At 41.4% G+C, this 19,434-nt stretch overlaps 1 protein-coding gene across 1 annotated transcript in view; it reads right to left on the bottom strand.

Moving 5' to 3' along the window:
• Positions 1 to 17,154, bottom strand: part of LOC144805720 (uncharacterized) — a 1,117,917-nt gene extending 1,100,763 nt beyond the window's left edge. The window contains exon 1 of the mRNA XM_078672218.1: positions 15,521 to 17,154. Coding sequence (XP_078528344.1) covers positions 15,521 to 17,069 — 1,549 coding nt within the window. The 5' untranslated portion in view covers positions 17,070 to 17,154. The remainder of the gene's footprint in view (positions 1 to 15,520) is intronic.
• Between the last annotated feature and the right edge of the window lie 2,280 nt (positions 17,155 to 19,434).

The raw sequence follows: 19,434 nt of genomic DNA, 5'->3' as shown, positions 1-19,434 counted from the left end.
GATTTTTAACCTGTTAAATGCAAATAAAAACGATTTAATAAAATAAAAAATAAAAAAGATGGGCGAGGGAAAGCTTACTAAACAAGCAACGACAAAGCCAATAGGTTTTGCCTAAGCGAGATGTATTGGCGTTATCAGTGCTTTTAGACATGTTGCACAGCAGTGCAGCTGTTGTGCACAGCAGCTTCAAGTAAAGAAAAAACACTTTGTGGGTTTCTACTTTAGGAATAAGAAAAAAACAGAAATGCCAGTGATCCTGAAAAAAGTTACTGCTACATATAGAACGTTGGCTTGCAAACAGTGATATCAGGTGTCCGCAAACACTCGGCAACTGTGATCAGCTGTTTTAAAGAATCCAGAGATTCTCCTTTGGCTTGATAATGGCCTGCACAAACACAAGTATCTTCAAGGTCTATAAACTAGGAGGGGCAACAGGCCTAAAGGTTTGGAACACTTAAAGTTCATAAAACAGAAGTAGACACAGTCGGTTTATTAATTTAAACAGGTGTTTAGTAAAGCACAGAGACAAATATTATGGTGTTTTTTACTGCAATGACAAAAACATAACAAACAAGAACTTAAACTAACAAGAGACATTAAGGGTTTAAACCCTTATAGGGGTTTAAGGGTGAAAAACCTTAACGGTCACTCTGATCACAGGCCCAGGGAAAACTCTTCAATCAAATGGGATGCAGAGGGACATCTGTTTGTCTGTCTGTGAAGCAGAAGAGTGCAAACAGCTCCTTATTGCCCATTCTGCCTGGAATGTGCTGTGGGCGAGAAGGTACTACTTCCCTGATCACTGGTTTATTCTGGTAAGACACGCGCAGCTCTAGTGCACGCGGAACCTGTGGTTGGATGACTCACTGCCGATATCTGATCATGGATGAGCTATAACACCCTTTCGAGATGGGGTAAGGACCCGGCTTGTCATACGAGGTAAGGAGATGATTGGTAAGAGTCCCAAAGATCTTGTGTGCTCCAGAAAAGTTCTCAAGCTGTCGTGGGTGGTGGGAGGAGAAGGACAAATGAAATGTGGGAAATAAACCACCAAATAACCAAAGAACAGGGTTGCAACAAAGAGAAATACAAAGTTTCCCCTATTTCCATTTAATTAGCAAAATGTGTACTCTTAACAAAACAATGCTACCACTGTACGAAAATCCCATATTATGCCTTTTCCTTAATTTGCATTCTGGGGATAATTGTTCTTGAGTGAGTTGCAGCTCTCACGCCCTGCATTTTTGCTTAAAGAACTGTTCTAATAATATTGTTTCACGTAACACATGGATTACAAATCTATCTAAATGCCCTAATATAGGTTCAGATTCATGAATAGCAATAATAATATATTTAAGTTGATAATCGGTTCCTTTTCACAGATGCCAACTCCGAACAAGCATTGCTTAGGAACTGGAACTAAAACGTGGAAAACTTAAAAATGGCAGGGAAAAAAGGGACATGTTAGCCCAATTGTAAGAATATGGACAACATGCTTCTCCCGGCTGCCTTCACTTCAGCAGAAAAAAGAGGGTGCTGGGTTTCAAAGCTCATGGGAGCCATCTCTCCTCTTACTTTGCCAGCTTGATGTGACCTTGTTGTGGGACTCTTAGTCCCTCAGAGTCGAGATGGCCATTGTTTATAAACAGACACAACATTGGTGGGCAACTTGCAAGATCAAAAGATGCCTTAAAGATAAACAGCAAAATTTGATTTATGCACCGTTTCAGTACAATTCAGTGATTGAGTTCACCACCTATCAGTATAAACATGTATATTGTAGAGGTATCATTGTAAGCCGCCAAAAATAAAGGCACTGGATGTAACCACTTGGATGTGGCACAGATAGCAGGGCTCAGAGAACAGAGTAGCACAGCCCTGCCAGTGCTGCTTTGTCTAAAAATAAAGAAAATGTCTTTACTTCTCAGAGAAAGTAAGCTCCCAATTGATCTTCAATAGCCTGGTACGTCAATACAGATACTTTGCCTACAATACGCAAGTCGTTCTAATCTTACTGGCACCAGTCCTTTGGTGTACGCAGTTAGACCATTGTGCGTGATGAGCAAACATCCAATTCATACATATGCCAACAGTCAGTTTGTGCTCCCACGGGGACTGAACAACCATATATCTGCAGTGGGGCACTCAACCTTTGAGTGAAAGACGGGAAGGGGGCCAGAAATGCTGCCCAATTTCCCATTCAGGAATACCCACCCTACACCAATCACATCCACAAACAGTGCACACTTACACCAAATGTACACCACACACAACCCTATGCACATACAAATGTTACCAGCATACACTACCACACCGTCACCTATAAACAGTATATAACTCTATCGGATACCACTAACCAATTCATTCATCACTAACTCAACACCATACATAACTACATCCCATTCAGACATGCACTCCCTGCTTTAAACACCCCTATCAGACCACTGTATCTTACCAACAAACATATAATCAGCCTTCCATCATTTGTCCAACCAACACCCTCCTCTTCCTTCTACCTTAGCACTAACGCACAACACATACACTGCACAGAACCACACTTTTTAACTCTTGCAAAAAAACCAGTCTAAGACAAAGACAAATACTCTTACCTCTACTTCATCCCCTCCTACAAACAACATACACTCTACTCATACACACATCACCACCGCTCTACCTTACAACATCCACTCAGAAACAATACTATACAAACAAATCCATCATATGAAACAAATACACCAGAACCTCTTTTCAATATTCCTCAAAAACAAAACATCACACACACCAGCACAACAAAATCTTCAAAGCGCAATACCTCTTAATACCTACCATCACAAAATACAAACATACACTGACTTTTCACACACCATAAAGGAACAAACTCCAATGCCAAGCTCCTCTCTTCTACCACACCTAACAAAGATACAGCAACACAGCAACACTCCTCCAAACGCCTCTCATCCATTGGCAATTTAGAACCTTACTTCATGACCCACATGCTGCACCACCACCCCTGGCTCCTTCACCTGCCGCCCTAAACAAGCAAACAATATAAGCAATGTGCCACACCTCACAACTTCGCTTCCCCATGTCTACTGCACAACAATGTTACACCACAAAAACAACACAGCCCACCTACTCACTCTCAAACACCATCTTCACCACATTCCCACGCAGACCCATCAAAATGCCTTCTTAGCATGCTGGATGAGGAAAATGATACAGAACAGCTACACGATTGCTATCCTAATGCAGCTAATACCAGCACTAAAAACATACCTGCTAGAAACCCACACAATACTGATCACTCTTCTACAAAACAAACTCTCACTATAACTAAAGCCCATTCTCTAAACTGTCCGCTAATAAATGCTTGGTGCCACTCTAAAAACAAACTTCACATCTACGACCTTCTCACCGATGCAAAACCAGACATACTATTCATAACTGAATCATGGTTGGGAGATGATATGGCTCCAGTCCTGCATGAAGCCGTTCCTCTAAGTTATCAAACGATCACCCAAAATCGTATAGGCAAAAAATGACGTGGTCTAGCTGTTGTGTTCAGACAAACATTACATATCACTAAAGTTGACGACATCACCGTAAAGAATTGTGAGGCTCTTCTCACCAGATGCAATCCTACACCGTCTTCCTCCTGTAACTTCCTGTCTCCTTTACATACCTCCACCTAGCAAAGCGACATTCCCAGACACACTTCTAGACACAATTTCAATACACTCCAACCTATGCGTTCTGGGTGACCTCAACATTTGGGTCCCGTACTCACTACGCCACTGGAGTCAAGCTATCCTGGCTGAAGACGGCTGATAGCCAGAAACCGGTATGAGGATGCATGATTTCGGTCCAGAGAAGACATGGTTTGGCAGTTCGGGCTGGACTGTTTCCATGACGCACAGGGTTAAGACTGATTTGCATATGGCCATGTCTGAACTGGGGTGGCTTGGTGAGCAAAATAACGATGGATAAAACCCAGATCTGTGACTGGGGGTGAATGTTTTGCTATTGTGCAACATTCTGTCCATCATCTTGTGTGTTTTGCTGTTCACCCTATGTGGGAAGGGTATGCCCAGACGTGGATCCCGTGCTCACTACGCCACTGGAGTCAAGCTATCCTGGCTGAAGATGGCTGATAGCTAGAAACCGGTACGAGGATGCTTGATTCCGGTCCGGGGAAGACATGGCTTGGCAGTTTGGGCTGGACTGTTCCCATGAGGCACAGGGTCAAGACTGATTTGCATATGGCCATGTCTGAACTGGGGTGGCTTGGTGAGAAAAATAACAATGGATTAAACCCAGATCTGTGACTGGCGGTGAATGTTTTACCATTGTGCAACATTCCGTCCATCATCTTGTGTGTTTTGCTGTTCACCCTAGGTGGAAGGGTATGCCCAAACGTGGGTCCCGTGCTCACTACGCCACTGGAGTCAAGCTATCGTGGCTGAAGACAGCTGATAGCCAGAAACCGGTCCTAGGATATTTGATTCCTGTCCAGGGAAGACATGGCATGGCAGTTCGGGCTGGACTGTTTCCATGAGGCACAGGGTCAAGACTGATTTGCATGTGGCCATGTCTGAACTGGGGTGGTTTGGTGAGCAAAATAACGATGGATTAAACCCAGATCTGTGACTGGGGGTGAGTGTTTTGCCATTGTGCATCATTCCATCCATCATCTTGTGTGTTTTGCTTAACATTTGGTTTGACAAACCCAATATGACCCATTCGAAAACAATAATTACTGGCCTAGAAGCACTGAACGTGCATCAGATTGTCCACAACCACACACATCGCCAGACATATCCTAGATGTCATTTTTGCTAATACTGAACTAGTTACCTTTCAAACTATAACTCCAGTCACATGGTCAGACCACCACTTGCTTGCTTTCCAACATTAAACAACACTTAGCGAATCACCTAAAACTACCTTACATCCATCCACCTATTCATTTAGAAACACAACTAACATCCAGTACAAATCTGGAAACAATACATTCTGTTCAAAAACTATATAAGTGGCTACAGGAAGCTTTTGATATCCTGATACAACTCAAAACCACTCAACAGAACAAAAGAAAAAAAGCTCCTTGGAGGAACATGGAGATAAAAGACATAAAACAATAAATTAGAAAGCTGCAACGTACCTGGCTCAAAACAAACGCCGAACAAGACAAGCATCACCTACAGAAAATTAACAGATTATACAAGTCAGCTATCAAAAAAGTTAAAAAAAGATACTATTCAGACAGAATTCAAACTGCTAAATGAGCAAATAAAGAATTATATCAAATACTTAATTTCGCAAATCTAATTGCCTTGAAGAAATTCATCCTGTTACTCAAGATTTCACAGACAAACTGGCAAATCATTACACAGACAAAGCAGACACACTGGACTCATACTTAAAACAGAGACAAAGCACCAGCACTAACCCTTGTACAAAACAACAGCCAAAGAGTACTATAACCCAGGCTCTCCGTTCCTTCCAACACATCTCACACAATGAATTTATGGACCTGATCAAAGCAAGCAGGCCTGCCGGCAGCCTTCTAACGCGTATCCACCACAAACTTTCAAGACAATTCTTTTATCAACCTCTGCTTCCACTCCAGTAAGAAGAATCATCAACGATTCCTTAACTACCGGACTATTTCCAGAAGAACTCAGAAAGTCACACATATGCCCTTTACTGAAAAAAAACACTCGGATCAGCTGAACCCTGACAACTACAGACCCACTACAAATCAACCTTTCCTGGGCAAACCGATAGAAAGAGCAGCGTTTGCCCAGATGTCACAATTCATTGAAGAAAATGCTATACTTTCAGACTTCCAAACGGGATTCCGTCCGGGCAGAGGCACCGAATCTGCCCTCCTTGCCATCGGGGATGACCTAAAGAATACAGTAGAGCTTTCGGCTGCCTTTGACACGGTTGACCATGACACTCTGAAACAAAGACTCTATGAAGCCGGCATAGAGGGGACTGCTCTAGACTGGATCACGTCCTACCTTCGTAACAGAACTAATGTCATCCACACCCCACTTTTCTCATCCAAACCGCACTCCACAAAAGCAGAAGGCCCTCAAGGCTCTATCATCTCACCCATGCTTTTCAACATCTTCATAAAGTCATTACCAGTATTGATCAATTAATTTTACATCATGTGCTATAACTATGCAGATGACACAAATACTCCTTCTACTGAAGTGCCCCAAAGACATTGGAAAATCCCCAATGTTCAGTTGTGTCAGAGTTGTGGATCAGTGGATGACTTGGAGCCATCTGAAATTGAACACTTCCAAAAATGGAAATACTCACATGTGGCGATTTGAAACATTATGACCCGCTTTCCTCCTGGCCTGATGAACTGGGATCACCGCCTAACGTATCAAAGGAAGTTAGAAACCTCGGAATTACCATGGACTCCAAGTTATCAATGAATACCCAAGTGGACAAACTAGCAAGATCAAGCTTTGTCACTATAAAAACACTGCAACGAATTTTCCCTCATTTGGGATTTCCACACAAGATCTAAGCTACCATCTCCCTTGTTTTGTCCAAACTGAATTACGCCAATAACCTCTACCAGGGATCACCTTTAACAACCATCAAAAGACTACAACAGATACAGATCTCGGCTGCCAGACTACGCTTGCATATCAAACCGGGAGACCACATCTCACCTGCCTTGAAAGCCCTGCATTGGTTACCGGTTGCCAGAAGATCCCCGTTCAAGCTACTTTGTATCACCCACAAAGCACTATATGGAATGAGACCGCTCTTCATCAGGAATAGAATCACCAAACACATTCAAAAAAAGAACATCTGCTCTAAAGGGGCATCGTGCCTCAAAATCCCAAGATACCAGAAAAAAACATGGGTGGCACATCCCTCTCTGTTCAAGCAGTCAAACTATGGAAGTCTTTACCCCCCAACCTAAGATCCACTGACAACCACCTTATCTTGAGAAAACTATTCAAGAATTTGCTTTTCCCCACATAAGCACTATACGCTAAGAGAAATGAACAGCATATCCCTCTGTGTATAAGCATTTATTTCACTATAGATTTGTACCTATCTTTTTGTATTGCGTTGTATAAACACATAGAATAATTATGTTGTTAATAAAAATTGTTAAAAAAATAAAAAATCATCTTTGGTCTACATGTACTTTCTTCTATTGTGCATCTATGTACCTTCCATGTACTTGGATCTGTGTGTCAATTACTTCTCGCCTGAAAAATCATATCCATAATTAGTCACGAAATACACGTGCTATATACAATGTTAAACTGTTAACTTTAAATCGTGCTTTTAATATTGCATCCATTTGAGAATTCATGCTCGCATTTTATAAGTATTTTCTTGTACTCTCCAAACATGTTTTTCCCTCATATGCTGAATGTTTAAACATGTTGAATTCTTCCCGCTTTCACATTGTATATAGCACATGTATTTTGTGACTAATTAGCTTTCAATGTTTTTTATGTGTTTCATCACAATGTATATACTTGTTGTTGCTGTTGTGTGCGTGCGCAAATGCTTTACAGATTGCCTCCGGGATAAGCCTGTCTGCTCGTGCCAAGCTACCAAGGGGGTGAGCAGGGGTTATCTTGGCGTGTGACACCCTTGCCCTGACTAGAATGGTGGTTACTGCCTGGCTGTGGCGTAAGCCTTAGCTAACCAGAAATCCCACTTCTAACAGAAACATTATGACCCGCTTGCCGCCTGGCCTGATGAACTGGGATCACCGCCTAAAGTATCGAAGGAAGTTAGAAACCTCAGAATGACCATGGACTCCAAGCTATCAATGAATACCCAAGTGGACAAACTAGCAAGATCAAGCTTTGTCACTATAACAACACTGCATCAAATGTTCCCTCATTTGGGATTTCCACACAAGGTTCAAGCTACGATCTCCCTTGTTCTGTCCAAACTCGATTACTCCAATAGCCTCTACCACGGATCACATTTAACGACCATGAAAAGACTACAACGGATTCAGAACTCGGCTGCCAGACTACTCCTGCATATCAAACCGGGAGACCACTTCTCACCTGCCTTGAAAGCCCTGCATTGGTAACCGGTTGCCAGAAGATCCACATTCAAGCTACTTTGTATCACCCACAAAGCACTACATGGAATGGGACCGCTCTTCATCAGGAATAAAATCACCAAACACATTCAACAAAAGAACCTCTGCTCTAAAGGGGCATCTTGCCTCAAAATCTTAAGATACCAGAAAAAAACATGGGTGGCACATCCTTCTCTGTTCAAGCAGCCAAACTATGGAAGTCTTTACCCCCAAACCTAAGATCCACTAACAACCACCTTATCTTGAGAAAACTATTCAAGAATTGGCTCTTCCCCACATAAGCACTATACGCTAAGAGAAAGTTACAGCATATCCCTCTGTGTATAAGCAGTTATTTCACTATAGATTTGTACCTATCTTTGTGTATTGAGTTATATAAACACATAGAACAATTATGTTGTTAATAAAAATTGTTAAAAAAATAAAAAATCATCTTTGGTCTACATGTACTTTCTTCCATTGTGCATCTATGTACCTTCCATGTACTTGGATCTGTGTGTCAAATACTTTTCGCCTGAAAAATCATATCCATAATTAGTCACGAAATACATGTGCTATATACAATGTGAAACTGTTAACTTTACATCCTGCTTTTAATAGTGCATCCATTTGAGTATTCATGCTCGCATTTTATAAGTATTTTCTTGTACTCTCCAAACATGTTTTTCCCTCATATACTGAATGTTCAAACATGTTGAATTCTTCCCGCTTTCACATTGTATATAGCACATGTATTTCGGGACTAATTAGCTTTCAATGTTTTTTATGTGTTTCATCACAATGTATATACTTCTCGGAAATAATGATGTCTCAGGTTTATTATGCCAGCGTTAATGGACTATCATAACTCAGGCATCTGTCACACGTGACGGGAGCTTTCCTCTCCTTCTCCGGTAATCGGCGCATGGCCTTGTGAGTCTTTCAACTCTGGCCCTTAGCGCACGACCTCAGTAACCTTTTCCCGCAACCTCCGGTATTTAATTATCTTCCGGGCGGGGCAGCGCTTGCAATTCATTTGTTGCTGAGACACCGAACTGTGAGGACCCCCGTCTTCAGGTAATTAACCATGCAACTCGCGGCGTAATTGTAATGCTTTTACAGCCGGCTGCCTTTCCTTGCCAGCATGACTAAGCTTTCGCACATTTACTTAACAGACCGCTGATCGCCTTGAACCGTGATTAATACACGGACCACGACGGCGCCCCCACCTTTACAACTATGCCCAGGCTTCATTCCTGAATAACATTGAGGTATGTCTGATCAGCACTGTAACCGACGTATACACTATCTTTGATGCCGGTCAAGTACTTAAGGCATTTTCTCCCCATTTTTCCTCCTTAGTTAATTAATCTCCGTGATGGTTATCCCAAATGGAATTTACTAGTGAATACGACATGGCTTGATGAACTCATCCCTTGGTTCCTCACCACGTGCGGAGGGTAAGCCTTACCTTTTTTAACCACGCGCACGGCTTCTTGATGCGCACCTTTACATACAGCAATGGACCAGACCCAAGCTTTTATTAGGCGACTTATCCACCTTCATCCAGGTTGGCCCACACAACCCCAGTCCTGAAGAAGATCCGCACGGCCGAGGTTGTGAAATTCCCTTGTGCCCTAAGTCGGATCGAAACATCAACGCTCCTGGATAGGCCTAGACTTACCCTTTTGTGTCCTCTATCGTGAACATTTTTTTATTTTATTCTGCAATTTTACATATGACTTAAATTGTGTGCAAATACATGTGGAGCTAGGCTGCTTATGACGGTGAATGACAACCGATCATAGTGTGTTTGAAAATAATACACATCTCTTGTTTTCTCCTATGTCACTGATTTCTTTCCTTCTTAACACTGAGCACTCCTCCTCCTATTAGCATGTTCCCCCTTTTGGAGCAACCTTTACTTAACCGGTAATTCTTGAATATTACCTGTCTCTTGAATATTACTTGAGTATTCACCAGAAAAACTTGTACATTAAATTACTTGGTGAACAGATATTTTTTGGTCTGTTTTGTCTGTTTATCCTTATGTGTAACTGAGTTTTTGAAATGTACAAGCAGATATAAACCAGGCTTTCCTGTAGTACCATACGTCTATATACCTGGCTGTGTTGGGAGTGCAAGCACCCCAATATTTGAATAGACTGTCGATCCCCAGACTTAACCCCCTTCAGGGACATACACCAGACGAAACCCTGACCACTGAGGTAATTGACTTCATGATTGACTAGATCACGTGCAACAAAACTCTTGGGATGCACGGGTTCCCGGTAGACTTTTACTTCTCTACAGAGCAACCCTCACTCTAAACCTACTCCAAATGCACCAACAGGTCCAGCAGAAGGGCTCATTGCCGGGATCCCTATGGGAGGCAATGATATTGGTCCTGCCTAAGCCCAACAGGGACCCCCTGGAGCTACGCTCCTACTGGCCACTGTACACCGACCACAAGATTCACAGGAATGCCCTTGCAAACAGGTTGCTCCCCTGCCTCTCTACATTGGCACCAAGACCAGAATGGTTTCGTACCTGGGAGAAAAATGTGTCTAAACCTATGGCGCCTCTGCAGCTGATTGAAAAGAATCTTCAAGAATTTGCCTCCATAAACAACACTCTCACTAGATGTAGAGCAGGCCTTCGACACCCTGGAGTAGTTTTATTTAACGAAAGTGCTGATGTGCATGAAACTAGGTGCAGAAATACTGCACTGGATAAATCTCTGGCCCGCATTCGGACAGGTAGAGATCTCAGTTTCTTTTGAAGCATGTGGCAAAGATGCCCACTGTCTATTACTTTCGCCCTAGTCATGGACCTGTTCGCTGGCTTGTTTCGTTCACAGGACCCAGCAGTCGGTATACCAAATGGGCCAAATTGGGAGGTAATTTCACTGTATGCTGATGACACATTTGTGTACCTCAGGAATGTGCAGGCGTATCTACTTCAGGTGATGGAGGTTCTAGACGATTTTGGTAGGGATTCTGGACGGAGGCTAAATTGGACCAAATCCAGCTTATATCCCATGCGCCCAATCACAACTTAGAACAGTGAGTGCTGCCCCAATTAGCACTGGGGTTGCACCCTGACATATTCAGGTACTTAGAGGTGAACTTACCACACGGACGAAGAACTGGTGATGTCCAATGTTTGCAGCTCCCTGTCGTTTTGGGGCTCCCTGCCACTATCAACCCATTGGTAGAGTGGCAGTTGCAAAAATGCTGTTAATACATTTATACTGCTTCTCGACCCCTCTAGTTTACCCGCTCCGGCGCTTCTTCAGGAAATTGGACTTTGTTTCTGTTCTTATGGACTTAATCTGGGGAGCGACCACAAGAGACTCGCACTTCGCAAACTTTCCTCTACCTTGGAACATGCTAGGTGGATGTACATTTAAAAGACTAATAAAGAACTACAAACTGACTTGGAAGATGATTATTTCTCAATACTGCCCTTGTTTGTTATCTCGTTACAGTTCTCACATTATCATCCGCACTAGAAGAAATGGGAGCCTGGGGTGTCTCATCACAGAAACTCATTTACATACAAAGGGGGGGTGAAAGCCTGTTCACAAAGCACAACACAACTTGTTTATGTAAAGGTTTGTACATTGCACAGGCATTGGGATTCAGGTAACAGTGTGAGTGTTGTATGGCAGCAGCGAGCAGTCTTAGTTGCTGAGATATGAATCTCTGGCGAGTGCATTATTAGCTCTTTCAACTGTTTGAGAGAGGGTGGCAGTCTCAAATTCTTGGGGCACGGATACCAACAGCTTCCCTCATTAATCTTTACTTTTTGCATCTACAGTTGGTGCAGATGCCACCTAAGAGAGTAACCTTAGTGTGCTTTCTGGAGTCAGCCTGCGTTGCTTTTCCCAATCTTTGGTCAGCAAAGGTAAATGTGTCTTCTACTCAAGTGTTCTTAGCTCGCTTTTGGTAACGTGGCTTGAGCACTATGGCCTAAGGGGCGCTCAAAGGTAAAGAAAAACAGTGGAAGTCACAAATTTCAATACAGTTTAATAAAAATAGACAAGGAACTGTAAGATTCAAACCAAGTTTAGATCAAAAAGAATATTTAATATTTATTCCAAAGCAAAATCTAAAGGAGGGGTGTGATTAAATGATTTTCAATTAGCAAAAGCAACTGTCAAAACCAAACAAAAAGGTAAATTCATTTAAAAAAAAGCTGATCTACTGAATCAATCAGGAAGTCACATACAAAACTGTAGCTGACTTCGCTAGCTATGCCCGAGGGGACAAAGGTAAGTTTAGTCTCTGGTGATGATCAACACTGGAACTTGATGCAAGGTTTTTTGCTGAATCAGTCTCAGAAGGTGACGAGATGCGCAGAAGTGTCATGAAGTGCAAAATTCCCACAGAGTAGAGTTGGGTCATCAAGTTGAAGCTGAATCTACGGCCATCAAAACCTATGAAACTTCATTTTGTTCTGAAAAAAAAAAAACCTATGAAACTTCAGGCAGTTACAACAGCTGCGTAGGCTTCGGAGATTCCTAGTTATGGAGATGGTACAAGGTTGATGATGCGAGCCAGAGAATGGAACATGGTGTGAAACAAGCAGAGTACTGGAGTTCTCGCTGGTGGTTCAAACATGAAACTTGTAACCGTCAAGGTGTATCACAGCAGGTTTAAAGGTTGTTCAGCGATTCAAACCCATATCTCAATTATCCAAGTGTAAAGGTAGAATACCAATAAAGGCAGCTCAAGGTGCAGGAATCTCAGGGTTTGGGCTTACACTGTAGCCGTACAGCGAGGGTAAAAACTGTTCATCGTATACAAGTGTACACAAAGGATAAGACCTCAGAACCAATTAACAGAAAAGTACATTTCTGTGCTAATGTTGTGGTAAAACCAACAAAATCTGGTAAAAGGAAGAGGAGAAGGGAAAAACAAAAGCAAATCATGATAACATGGCTAACAACACAGAGAAATTACCTGATCCTACTATGGTAATGATAAATCACTGCTACAGGAGGCCCAATGATGTAGCAAATCCAGGAAAATTACTTTAAGATATTTGTTACCGCTCCCCAGCTAAACAGACACATCGGACAAGTGCTCTGGTGTTCGCGAAGGATCATCCAATTCACTCTAATAACAGCCCAAGTGCCCGTGTCCACTTTAGAGTTACCACAAAAATGACACACCCAGGCGGAGTTGGACACCTCGAAGGCTATTCACAAAGGTACCTTACACCTGTGAGTAATCTGTACATGCAAGGATGCTCGTAGAGTAACTTTGCTACTTGTATCTATTCACTAATACGATAACGTTACTCAAAAGTTTGGACTTGCACATCTGCACACCCTTAAATAGATGTGGAGCAAAATGTACAAATGTAACTTACTGAAGCATAAATGGAGCATTAGAAAGTGCAGCATAACCGACCACTGGTAATGCCTTCTAAAACTGCATATACATTCAAAAGAATGTTACAAAATTACCAATATAGCTTTTTTAACTATTAAATAAATAATTTCAATTCATTCTATCCATAACTTTTTGTAAGGCAGTTCCGCCTCTGAACAGAGTTGCGAAAGGAAATTTAGTAACTATGAGTACATAAAAAAAAGAATGATTTTACTTTAGGTGGGATTTTTCATACAAACCTTTGAAAAAAGATGTTTAAAATGAATTACATTTCAAGTTAATAGTGTTGCATCATTTGCATTTGTTATAAAGTAAATTTACATTCATATTTAACATACAAATATTTTATTTTTTTCAAGTTTGATAAACTTGTAAAATGTTCCCTACATTTTTTACACAGGGAGAGCTTCACCCAAGTTGAATATATATAAAATTGTATTTTTTCTAAAGCCTAAATTAAAAGTAAGTAACATTTTTACTATACATTTATAATTATTCATTGTGAGGTAGAGAATTAATTGTAACAAATGTAATTATACCTCACTAAAAATGAATGTTATATCAGTGTTTAAATTAAATAACACATTTTTATTAAAATAATCAAAAGTTTACTTTTAAGATATTTTTTGTCATTGAATTTTTTATTTTTTATTTTTAACTAGTTGCAGTTCCAGTGGATGGCCATGTGTGATATTGGACTTACTCCGGCTCTGAGCAGGAGTACATTTACGACTCTTTTAGGTACATTATGGCTGTAGTGACTTTATAAGTGTGGTTTGTAAATAGAAATGGGCCTACTCCCTAGTGAGTGCCTGTCCTTCCCTAAACCCCTCCCTATACTCCTCTTTACTCCTGCCTTACCCCTCCCCTTTATTCATAAGTATTTCACATTTTACAGGCACTCCCCTCTGTCACTCCCACCTTTACTACTAAAACTATACTAACTTGTGCGGAAACTCTGCAGTCGAGACAGACAACTCCACAAAGAAAAAGATAGGAGAGGCAGAACAGCTGCACGTAGTTTGTGAATCGCATTTTCTTGTATTGTAGTCGTCCTATAGTAGTTTATGAATAGGCCTGATTATCTGTGAGACTCTCTTGGGTGTATCTGATGTGATTGTAAAGCTTGTGAAACTGTCCTCAGCAGATGAGAGGCAGGTTCCATTTGTAGCAAACAGAACATGGAAAGAGGCCGCTAAAGTGGATCTTTGTAATACGAGGCCGTGTCCCATTGGAACAGAAGTCATTAGAACTATTTAGGGTGGGGCAAGAATGGTTTGCATATGGCTGACCTTGTCTTTAGTGGCACAAAGACTGGAGAAGGATGTGGTGGGATGTTGCAGAGATTAACTACCAGTCCATCCATCACCTTTAGTTTTTCTCAATGATCAGCCCTACGTGGCACAGAACAGATGTTGGTCCCATAGAGACCTACGATAAAGGGACTCCTGCTGCAGCCTCCTGGTGAGGCTCACTAAAGCTGGAAACAGTTTGAGGTTACAAGCATTCCTGAATCTAGCAGCGTGGCCTCAAAGTTCAGGATCGAATGGCCTTTGTGGGTCAGAGCTCTGCTTATAAACACTCAGGGAGCAAAACACACTGAATGTTTACAAAGGAATGAGTTTAATTCAAGCATTTCCATTCCTTGCTGTGTGCTTTTCTCAGTAGACGGTTTGTTGGACAATCAATACAGTGGAGTCTTTGTGGCTGCTTCATGTAAATGTTTTGCGATGCTGAAAGCTCCTCCTCAGGGTTCACAGTGAGCACCTTTTATTCTCCCACATTGTCTCTCTTATGTAGAAAGATTACAGTTACAACTGAAGTTTTTGTCACATTGAGAGCACGGATCATTTCTTTTCTCATTGTGTGTTCTCTTTTGTTGAATGAAATTGAATCTTCAGCAGACGCTTCCCTGGCATTTAGAACAATGAAAAGGTTTCTTCCAGGTAAGTTCTCCCAAATTGAGTGAGACCAGATTTCCGACTGAAACTTTTCCAGCATTCAGAGAGCTAATAAGGTCTTTCACCAGTGTGAGTTCTTTCATGTCTAGTGAGAGTCTTTTTCAGTCTGAAGCTTTTCTGGCATTCAGAGCACTGATAGGGTTTGAGCCCAGTGTGGGTCGTTTCATGTGCAGTAAGGCTGGATTTCTGACTAAAGCTTTTACAGCATTCAGAGCACTGATAAGGTTTTTGCCCAGTGTGAGTTCTCTCATGGTGAGTGAGAGTATTTTTCCGTCTGAAGCTTTTTTGGCATTCAGAGCACTGATAGGGTTTGAGCCCAGTATGGATTCTCTCATGTAGAGTTAAACCAGATTTGTGATTGAAACCTTTTTGGCATTCAGAACACTGATACGGTTTCTGCCCAGTGTGGGTTCTTTCATGCACAGTAAGGTTGGATTTCCGACTGAAGCTTTTGCAGCATTCAGAGCACTGATAAGGTTTTTGCCCAGTGTGAGTTACCTCATGTTGTGAGAGAGTAGATTTCTGACTGAAGCTTTTCCAGCATTCAGAGCACTGATAAGGTTTTTGCCCAGTGTGAGTTCTCTCATGGTGAGTGAGAGTCTTTTTTAGTCTGAATCGTTTCTGGCATTCAGAGCACTGATAAGGTTTTTGCCCAGTGTGAGTACTCTCATGTTCAATTAAACTGGATCTCTGACTGAATCCTTTCAAGCATTCAGAGCACTGATAAGGTTTTTGCCCAGTGTGAGTTCTCTCATGGTGAGTGAGAGTTTTTTTCCAACTGAAGCTTTTCTGGCATTCAGAGCACTGATACGGTTTATGCCCAGTGTGGGTTCTTTCATGTACAGTAAGGTTGGATTTCTGACTGAAGCTTCTCCAGCATTCAGAGCACTGATAAGGTTTTTTTCCAGTGTGAGTTCTCTTGTGTTCTATTAAACTGGATCTCTGACTGAATCCTTTCCGGCATTCAGAGCACTGAAACAGTTTATGCTCAGTGTGAGTGCTCTCATGGTGAGTGAGAGTTATTTTCCGACTGAAGCTTTTCAGGCATTCAGAGCACTGATACGGTTTGTGCCCGGTGTGAGTGCTCTCATGGTAAGTGAGAGTTATTTTCTGACTGAAGCTTTTATGGCATTCAGAGCACTGATAGGGTTTGAGCCCAGTATGGATTCTCTGATGCACAGTTAAACTGGATTTGTGATAGAAACCTTTTGGGCATTCAGAACACTGATACGGTTTCTGCCCAGTGTGGGTTCTTTCATGCACAGTAAGGTTGGATTTCCGACTGAAGCTTTTGCAGCATTCAGAGCACTGATAAGGTTTTTGCCCAGTGTGAGTTACCTCATGTTGTGAGAGAGTAGATTTCTGGCTGAAGCTTTTCCGGCATTCAGAGCACTGATAAGGTTTTTGCCCAGTGTGAGTTCTCTCATGGTGAGTGAGAGTCTTTTTTAGTCTGAATCGTTTCTGGAATTCAGAGCACTGATAAGGTTTTTGCCCAGTGCTAGTTTTCTCATGTTTAATGAGGTGGGATTGATAACTAAAGCTGTTCTCACATTCATTGAGCCTATTCGAGTTGTTTGTTTCTCCAAGTTGGGTTTGTTCCTGAATACATGTCATCTTAAGACTGAATCTGATTTCAGATCATGTGCTTGTTTATGTTACAACTCAGCATTAACTTCTAAACTACACTGCAGATGCTCTTCTTCACATTTGTATTTAACTAATAATAGTTTTCACATGGAGATCATTTTCCTACCTTTAAAGGCACCGATCTAATCTGTCTTATTAACTTTCACTGAGGAGCCCCTTGTATTTATTAAGAGGCCTCTCATGGATTCATTTTCTCCAAGTTAATCCCGGGTGAATTCTCTCAAGTTTAATTAGTCTCATTTAGTGATTCTATTTTGATCACATTTGATTTAGGAGTTTTAAAAGCACTGATAAGGTCTTTGGCCTTTAGTGTTTGCCTGTTAGGTATGTTTGTTCATACAAGTAATGACAGATGATTAGGGTATGCCAGGGTGGTTTATAAATTATCAATAGCGTAACACTGGCCCCTTTTATACTTCCTGTGCCAGTATATGCTTTTTGCTCAGTGGCTAAGACAGGTACATGATCGACTTTGGAAGTTACAGGACCCTTTGAAACTACTCAGATCAACCCAAGAGACAGAGCTGGTGGGGGGAAATCTTCCTATATTGGAAATGATAGTCCAGCATCTTTGCTGTAATGACATCTGAGAAAGAGTATTTACAATGACTTTCTTTTAAACAATCGTTTATCTCCTCTGAATCAGAGGAGACGTACACAAAAGCTTGCACTTGTAAACTGAGGATATTAGTCTTTTTGACAGTTCTGTCATATCACAACACGTCTACGGATAGTGCTCTGTTGGGGAGGGTTTGGGTCTCCAAAGCATTTCTCGTAAACCATCAAACAGAATTTAAATGCACTGAGTTTTCTCAAGTGCACTGTGTAGGTATCAGTTGTGGCCAATGTTCTCCTCAATCTCAGTTACTGGCACATGGTAAACATTTATGGCCATTTTACTATAGGGATTTGACAACTTTCACATTCACCAGTTTCTTCCGCACCAACATCCTCACCATTCCTGGCACATAGAATGTGTTTCTTCTCAAGAGCTTGAGAATGTTTTAACTTTCCTTGAAATAATCCTTTTCGTTGTGTTTCACTAAATATAAATCTTCTTTTTTCTGTTCATGCTTCAGTCATCTGTAGAAAGGAGTCCAAATTTGTATATGAACACAAAGAAAAAATATTTATGACCATATACTTTGCACAAAGAAAGTATTAACAAAAAACAAGATAGGAAATCAGTCGAGTATCATTTCTGATAGTGGTGAAACAGCTCTGGGACACTGTATATCGGGAGCTCCGGATCACTGGAACTCATGGATGTGAGAGAAAACTAAATTGAATATTTAAGAAAGAAACACAAGTTGCACATATATTGTGACACATATTCTCAGAAGCATCCAACACTATCAATTTACTAGTGATCTAGGAAGGGACATTTTATTGAACAAAGGAATTCGCCTTGTTGTAATCATTCACTGCTTTAAATTCCACTGTAGACTGACGCTGTGTCCAGTTAGCTCAGTGGAATTCACTATTTCAAATTGTGCGGATGATAAGGACTTACTTAGTGGCACAGAACTCATCACAATCCTCTGACAGGACCCAGGCACTGCAACACCTGAAAAAGAGAAAAAAACAGCACAACAGTAAAGGAAACTAAAAAGGGTCTAGGAAAGAAAAACACAAAACAGAAGAAAGAGAAAAAAGGCTATCTTCCACTCTCACTACATGTTCCAGCATAGGAAACTGTGCAGCAAATGCTTGTGAACCCATAAGTTACTTCTAAACACAGTGCCCACAAGGTCAGCACCAGGTGCGGCTCTACCGGTTGCACCACCCTAAAGCAAGCCTTGTGTGCATGTGTGTCCACACACATATACTGTGTATTTTGCTTGTAGTAGATAAGACAGAAAAGGGTAGTTTAGGAGGACATGAAGAGATGGAAGTCAGATACAGATAGAAAAGATGCCGAAAGAACAGAGGGGGGAGAGTATCACATGGTGTAGAGGAGGAGACAAATGTGCCAAGAGTTAAGGAACTGCTGGGCAAAACTGACCTAAGAAGGAACTGGACCTGCACTACACCCACAACATTTCCAGGAGGAATGTGGCTACATCATATAATTATCAGAAGTTTGATAACAACAAGAATAGTGTACAGAGGGAGTCAAATGTTGAAGCTGAAGAGATAAAAACAAAACAGAGATCAAGAAAGGGAATAGAGAAAGAAGAAACAGGGGAAAAGGAAACTTAAGAGTTATAGGAATCCTTACCTGACAGTTATATTATATTTTGTTCCTCCAAGGGTGGCAGCCACGCTGCACTGCCTGGTCATCCCAGAATACCTTGAAAGGAAGTAAAGAAATAGTTTTGCGTCAGACGAC

This window comes from Lissotriton helveticus, assembly GCF_964261635.1.
Source record: "Lissotriton helveticus chromosome 1_1 unlocalized genomic scaffold, aLisHel1.1 SUPER_1_unloc_2, whole genome shotgun sequence".
NCBI classification, from domain to species: Eukaryota; Metazoa; Chordata; class Amphibia; order Caudata; family Salamandridae; genus Lissotriton; species Lissotriton helveticus.
The sequence above is the reverse complement of the archived record's forward strand: the minus strand, read 5'-3'. Positions and strand labels throughout refer to the sequence as shown.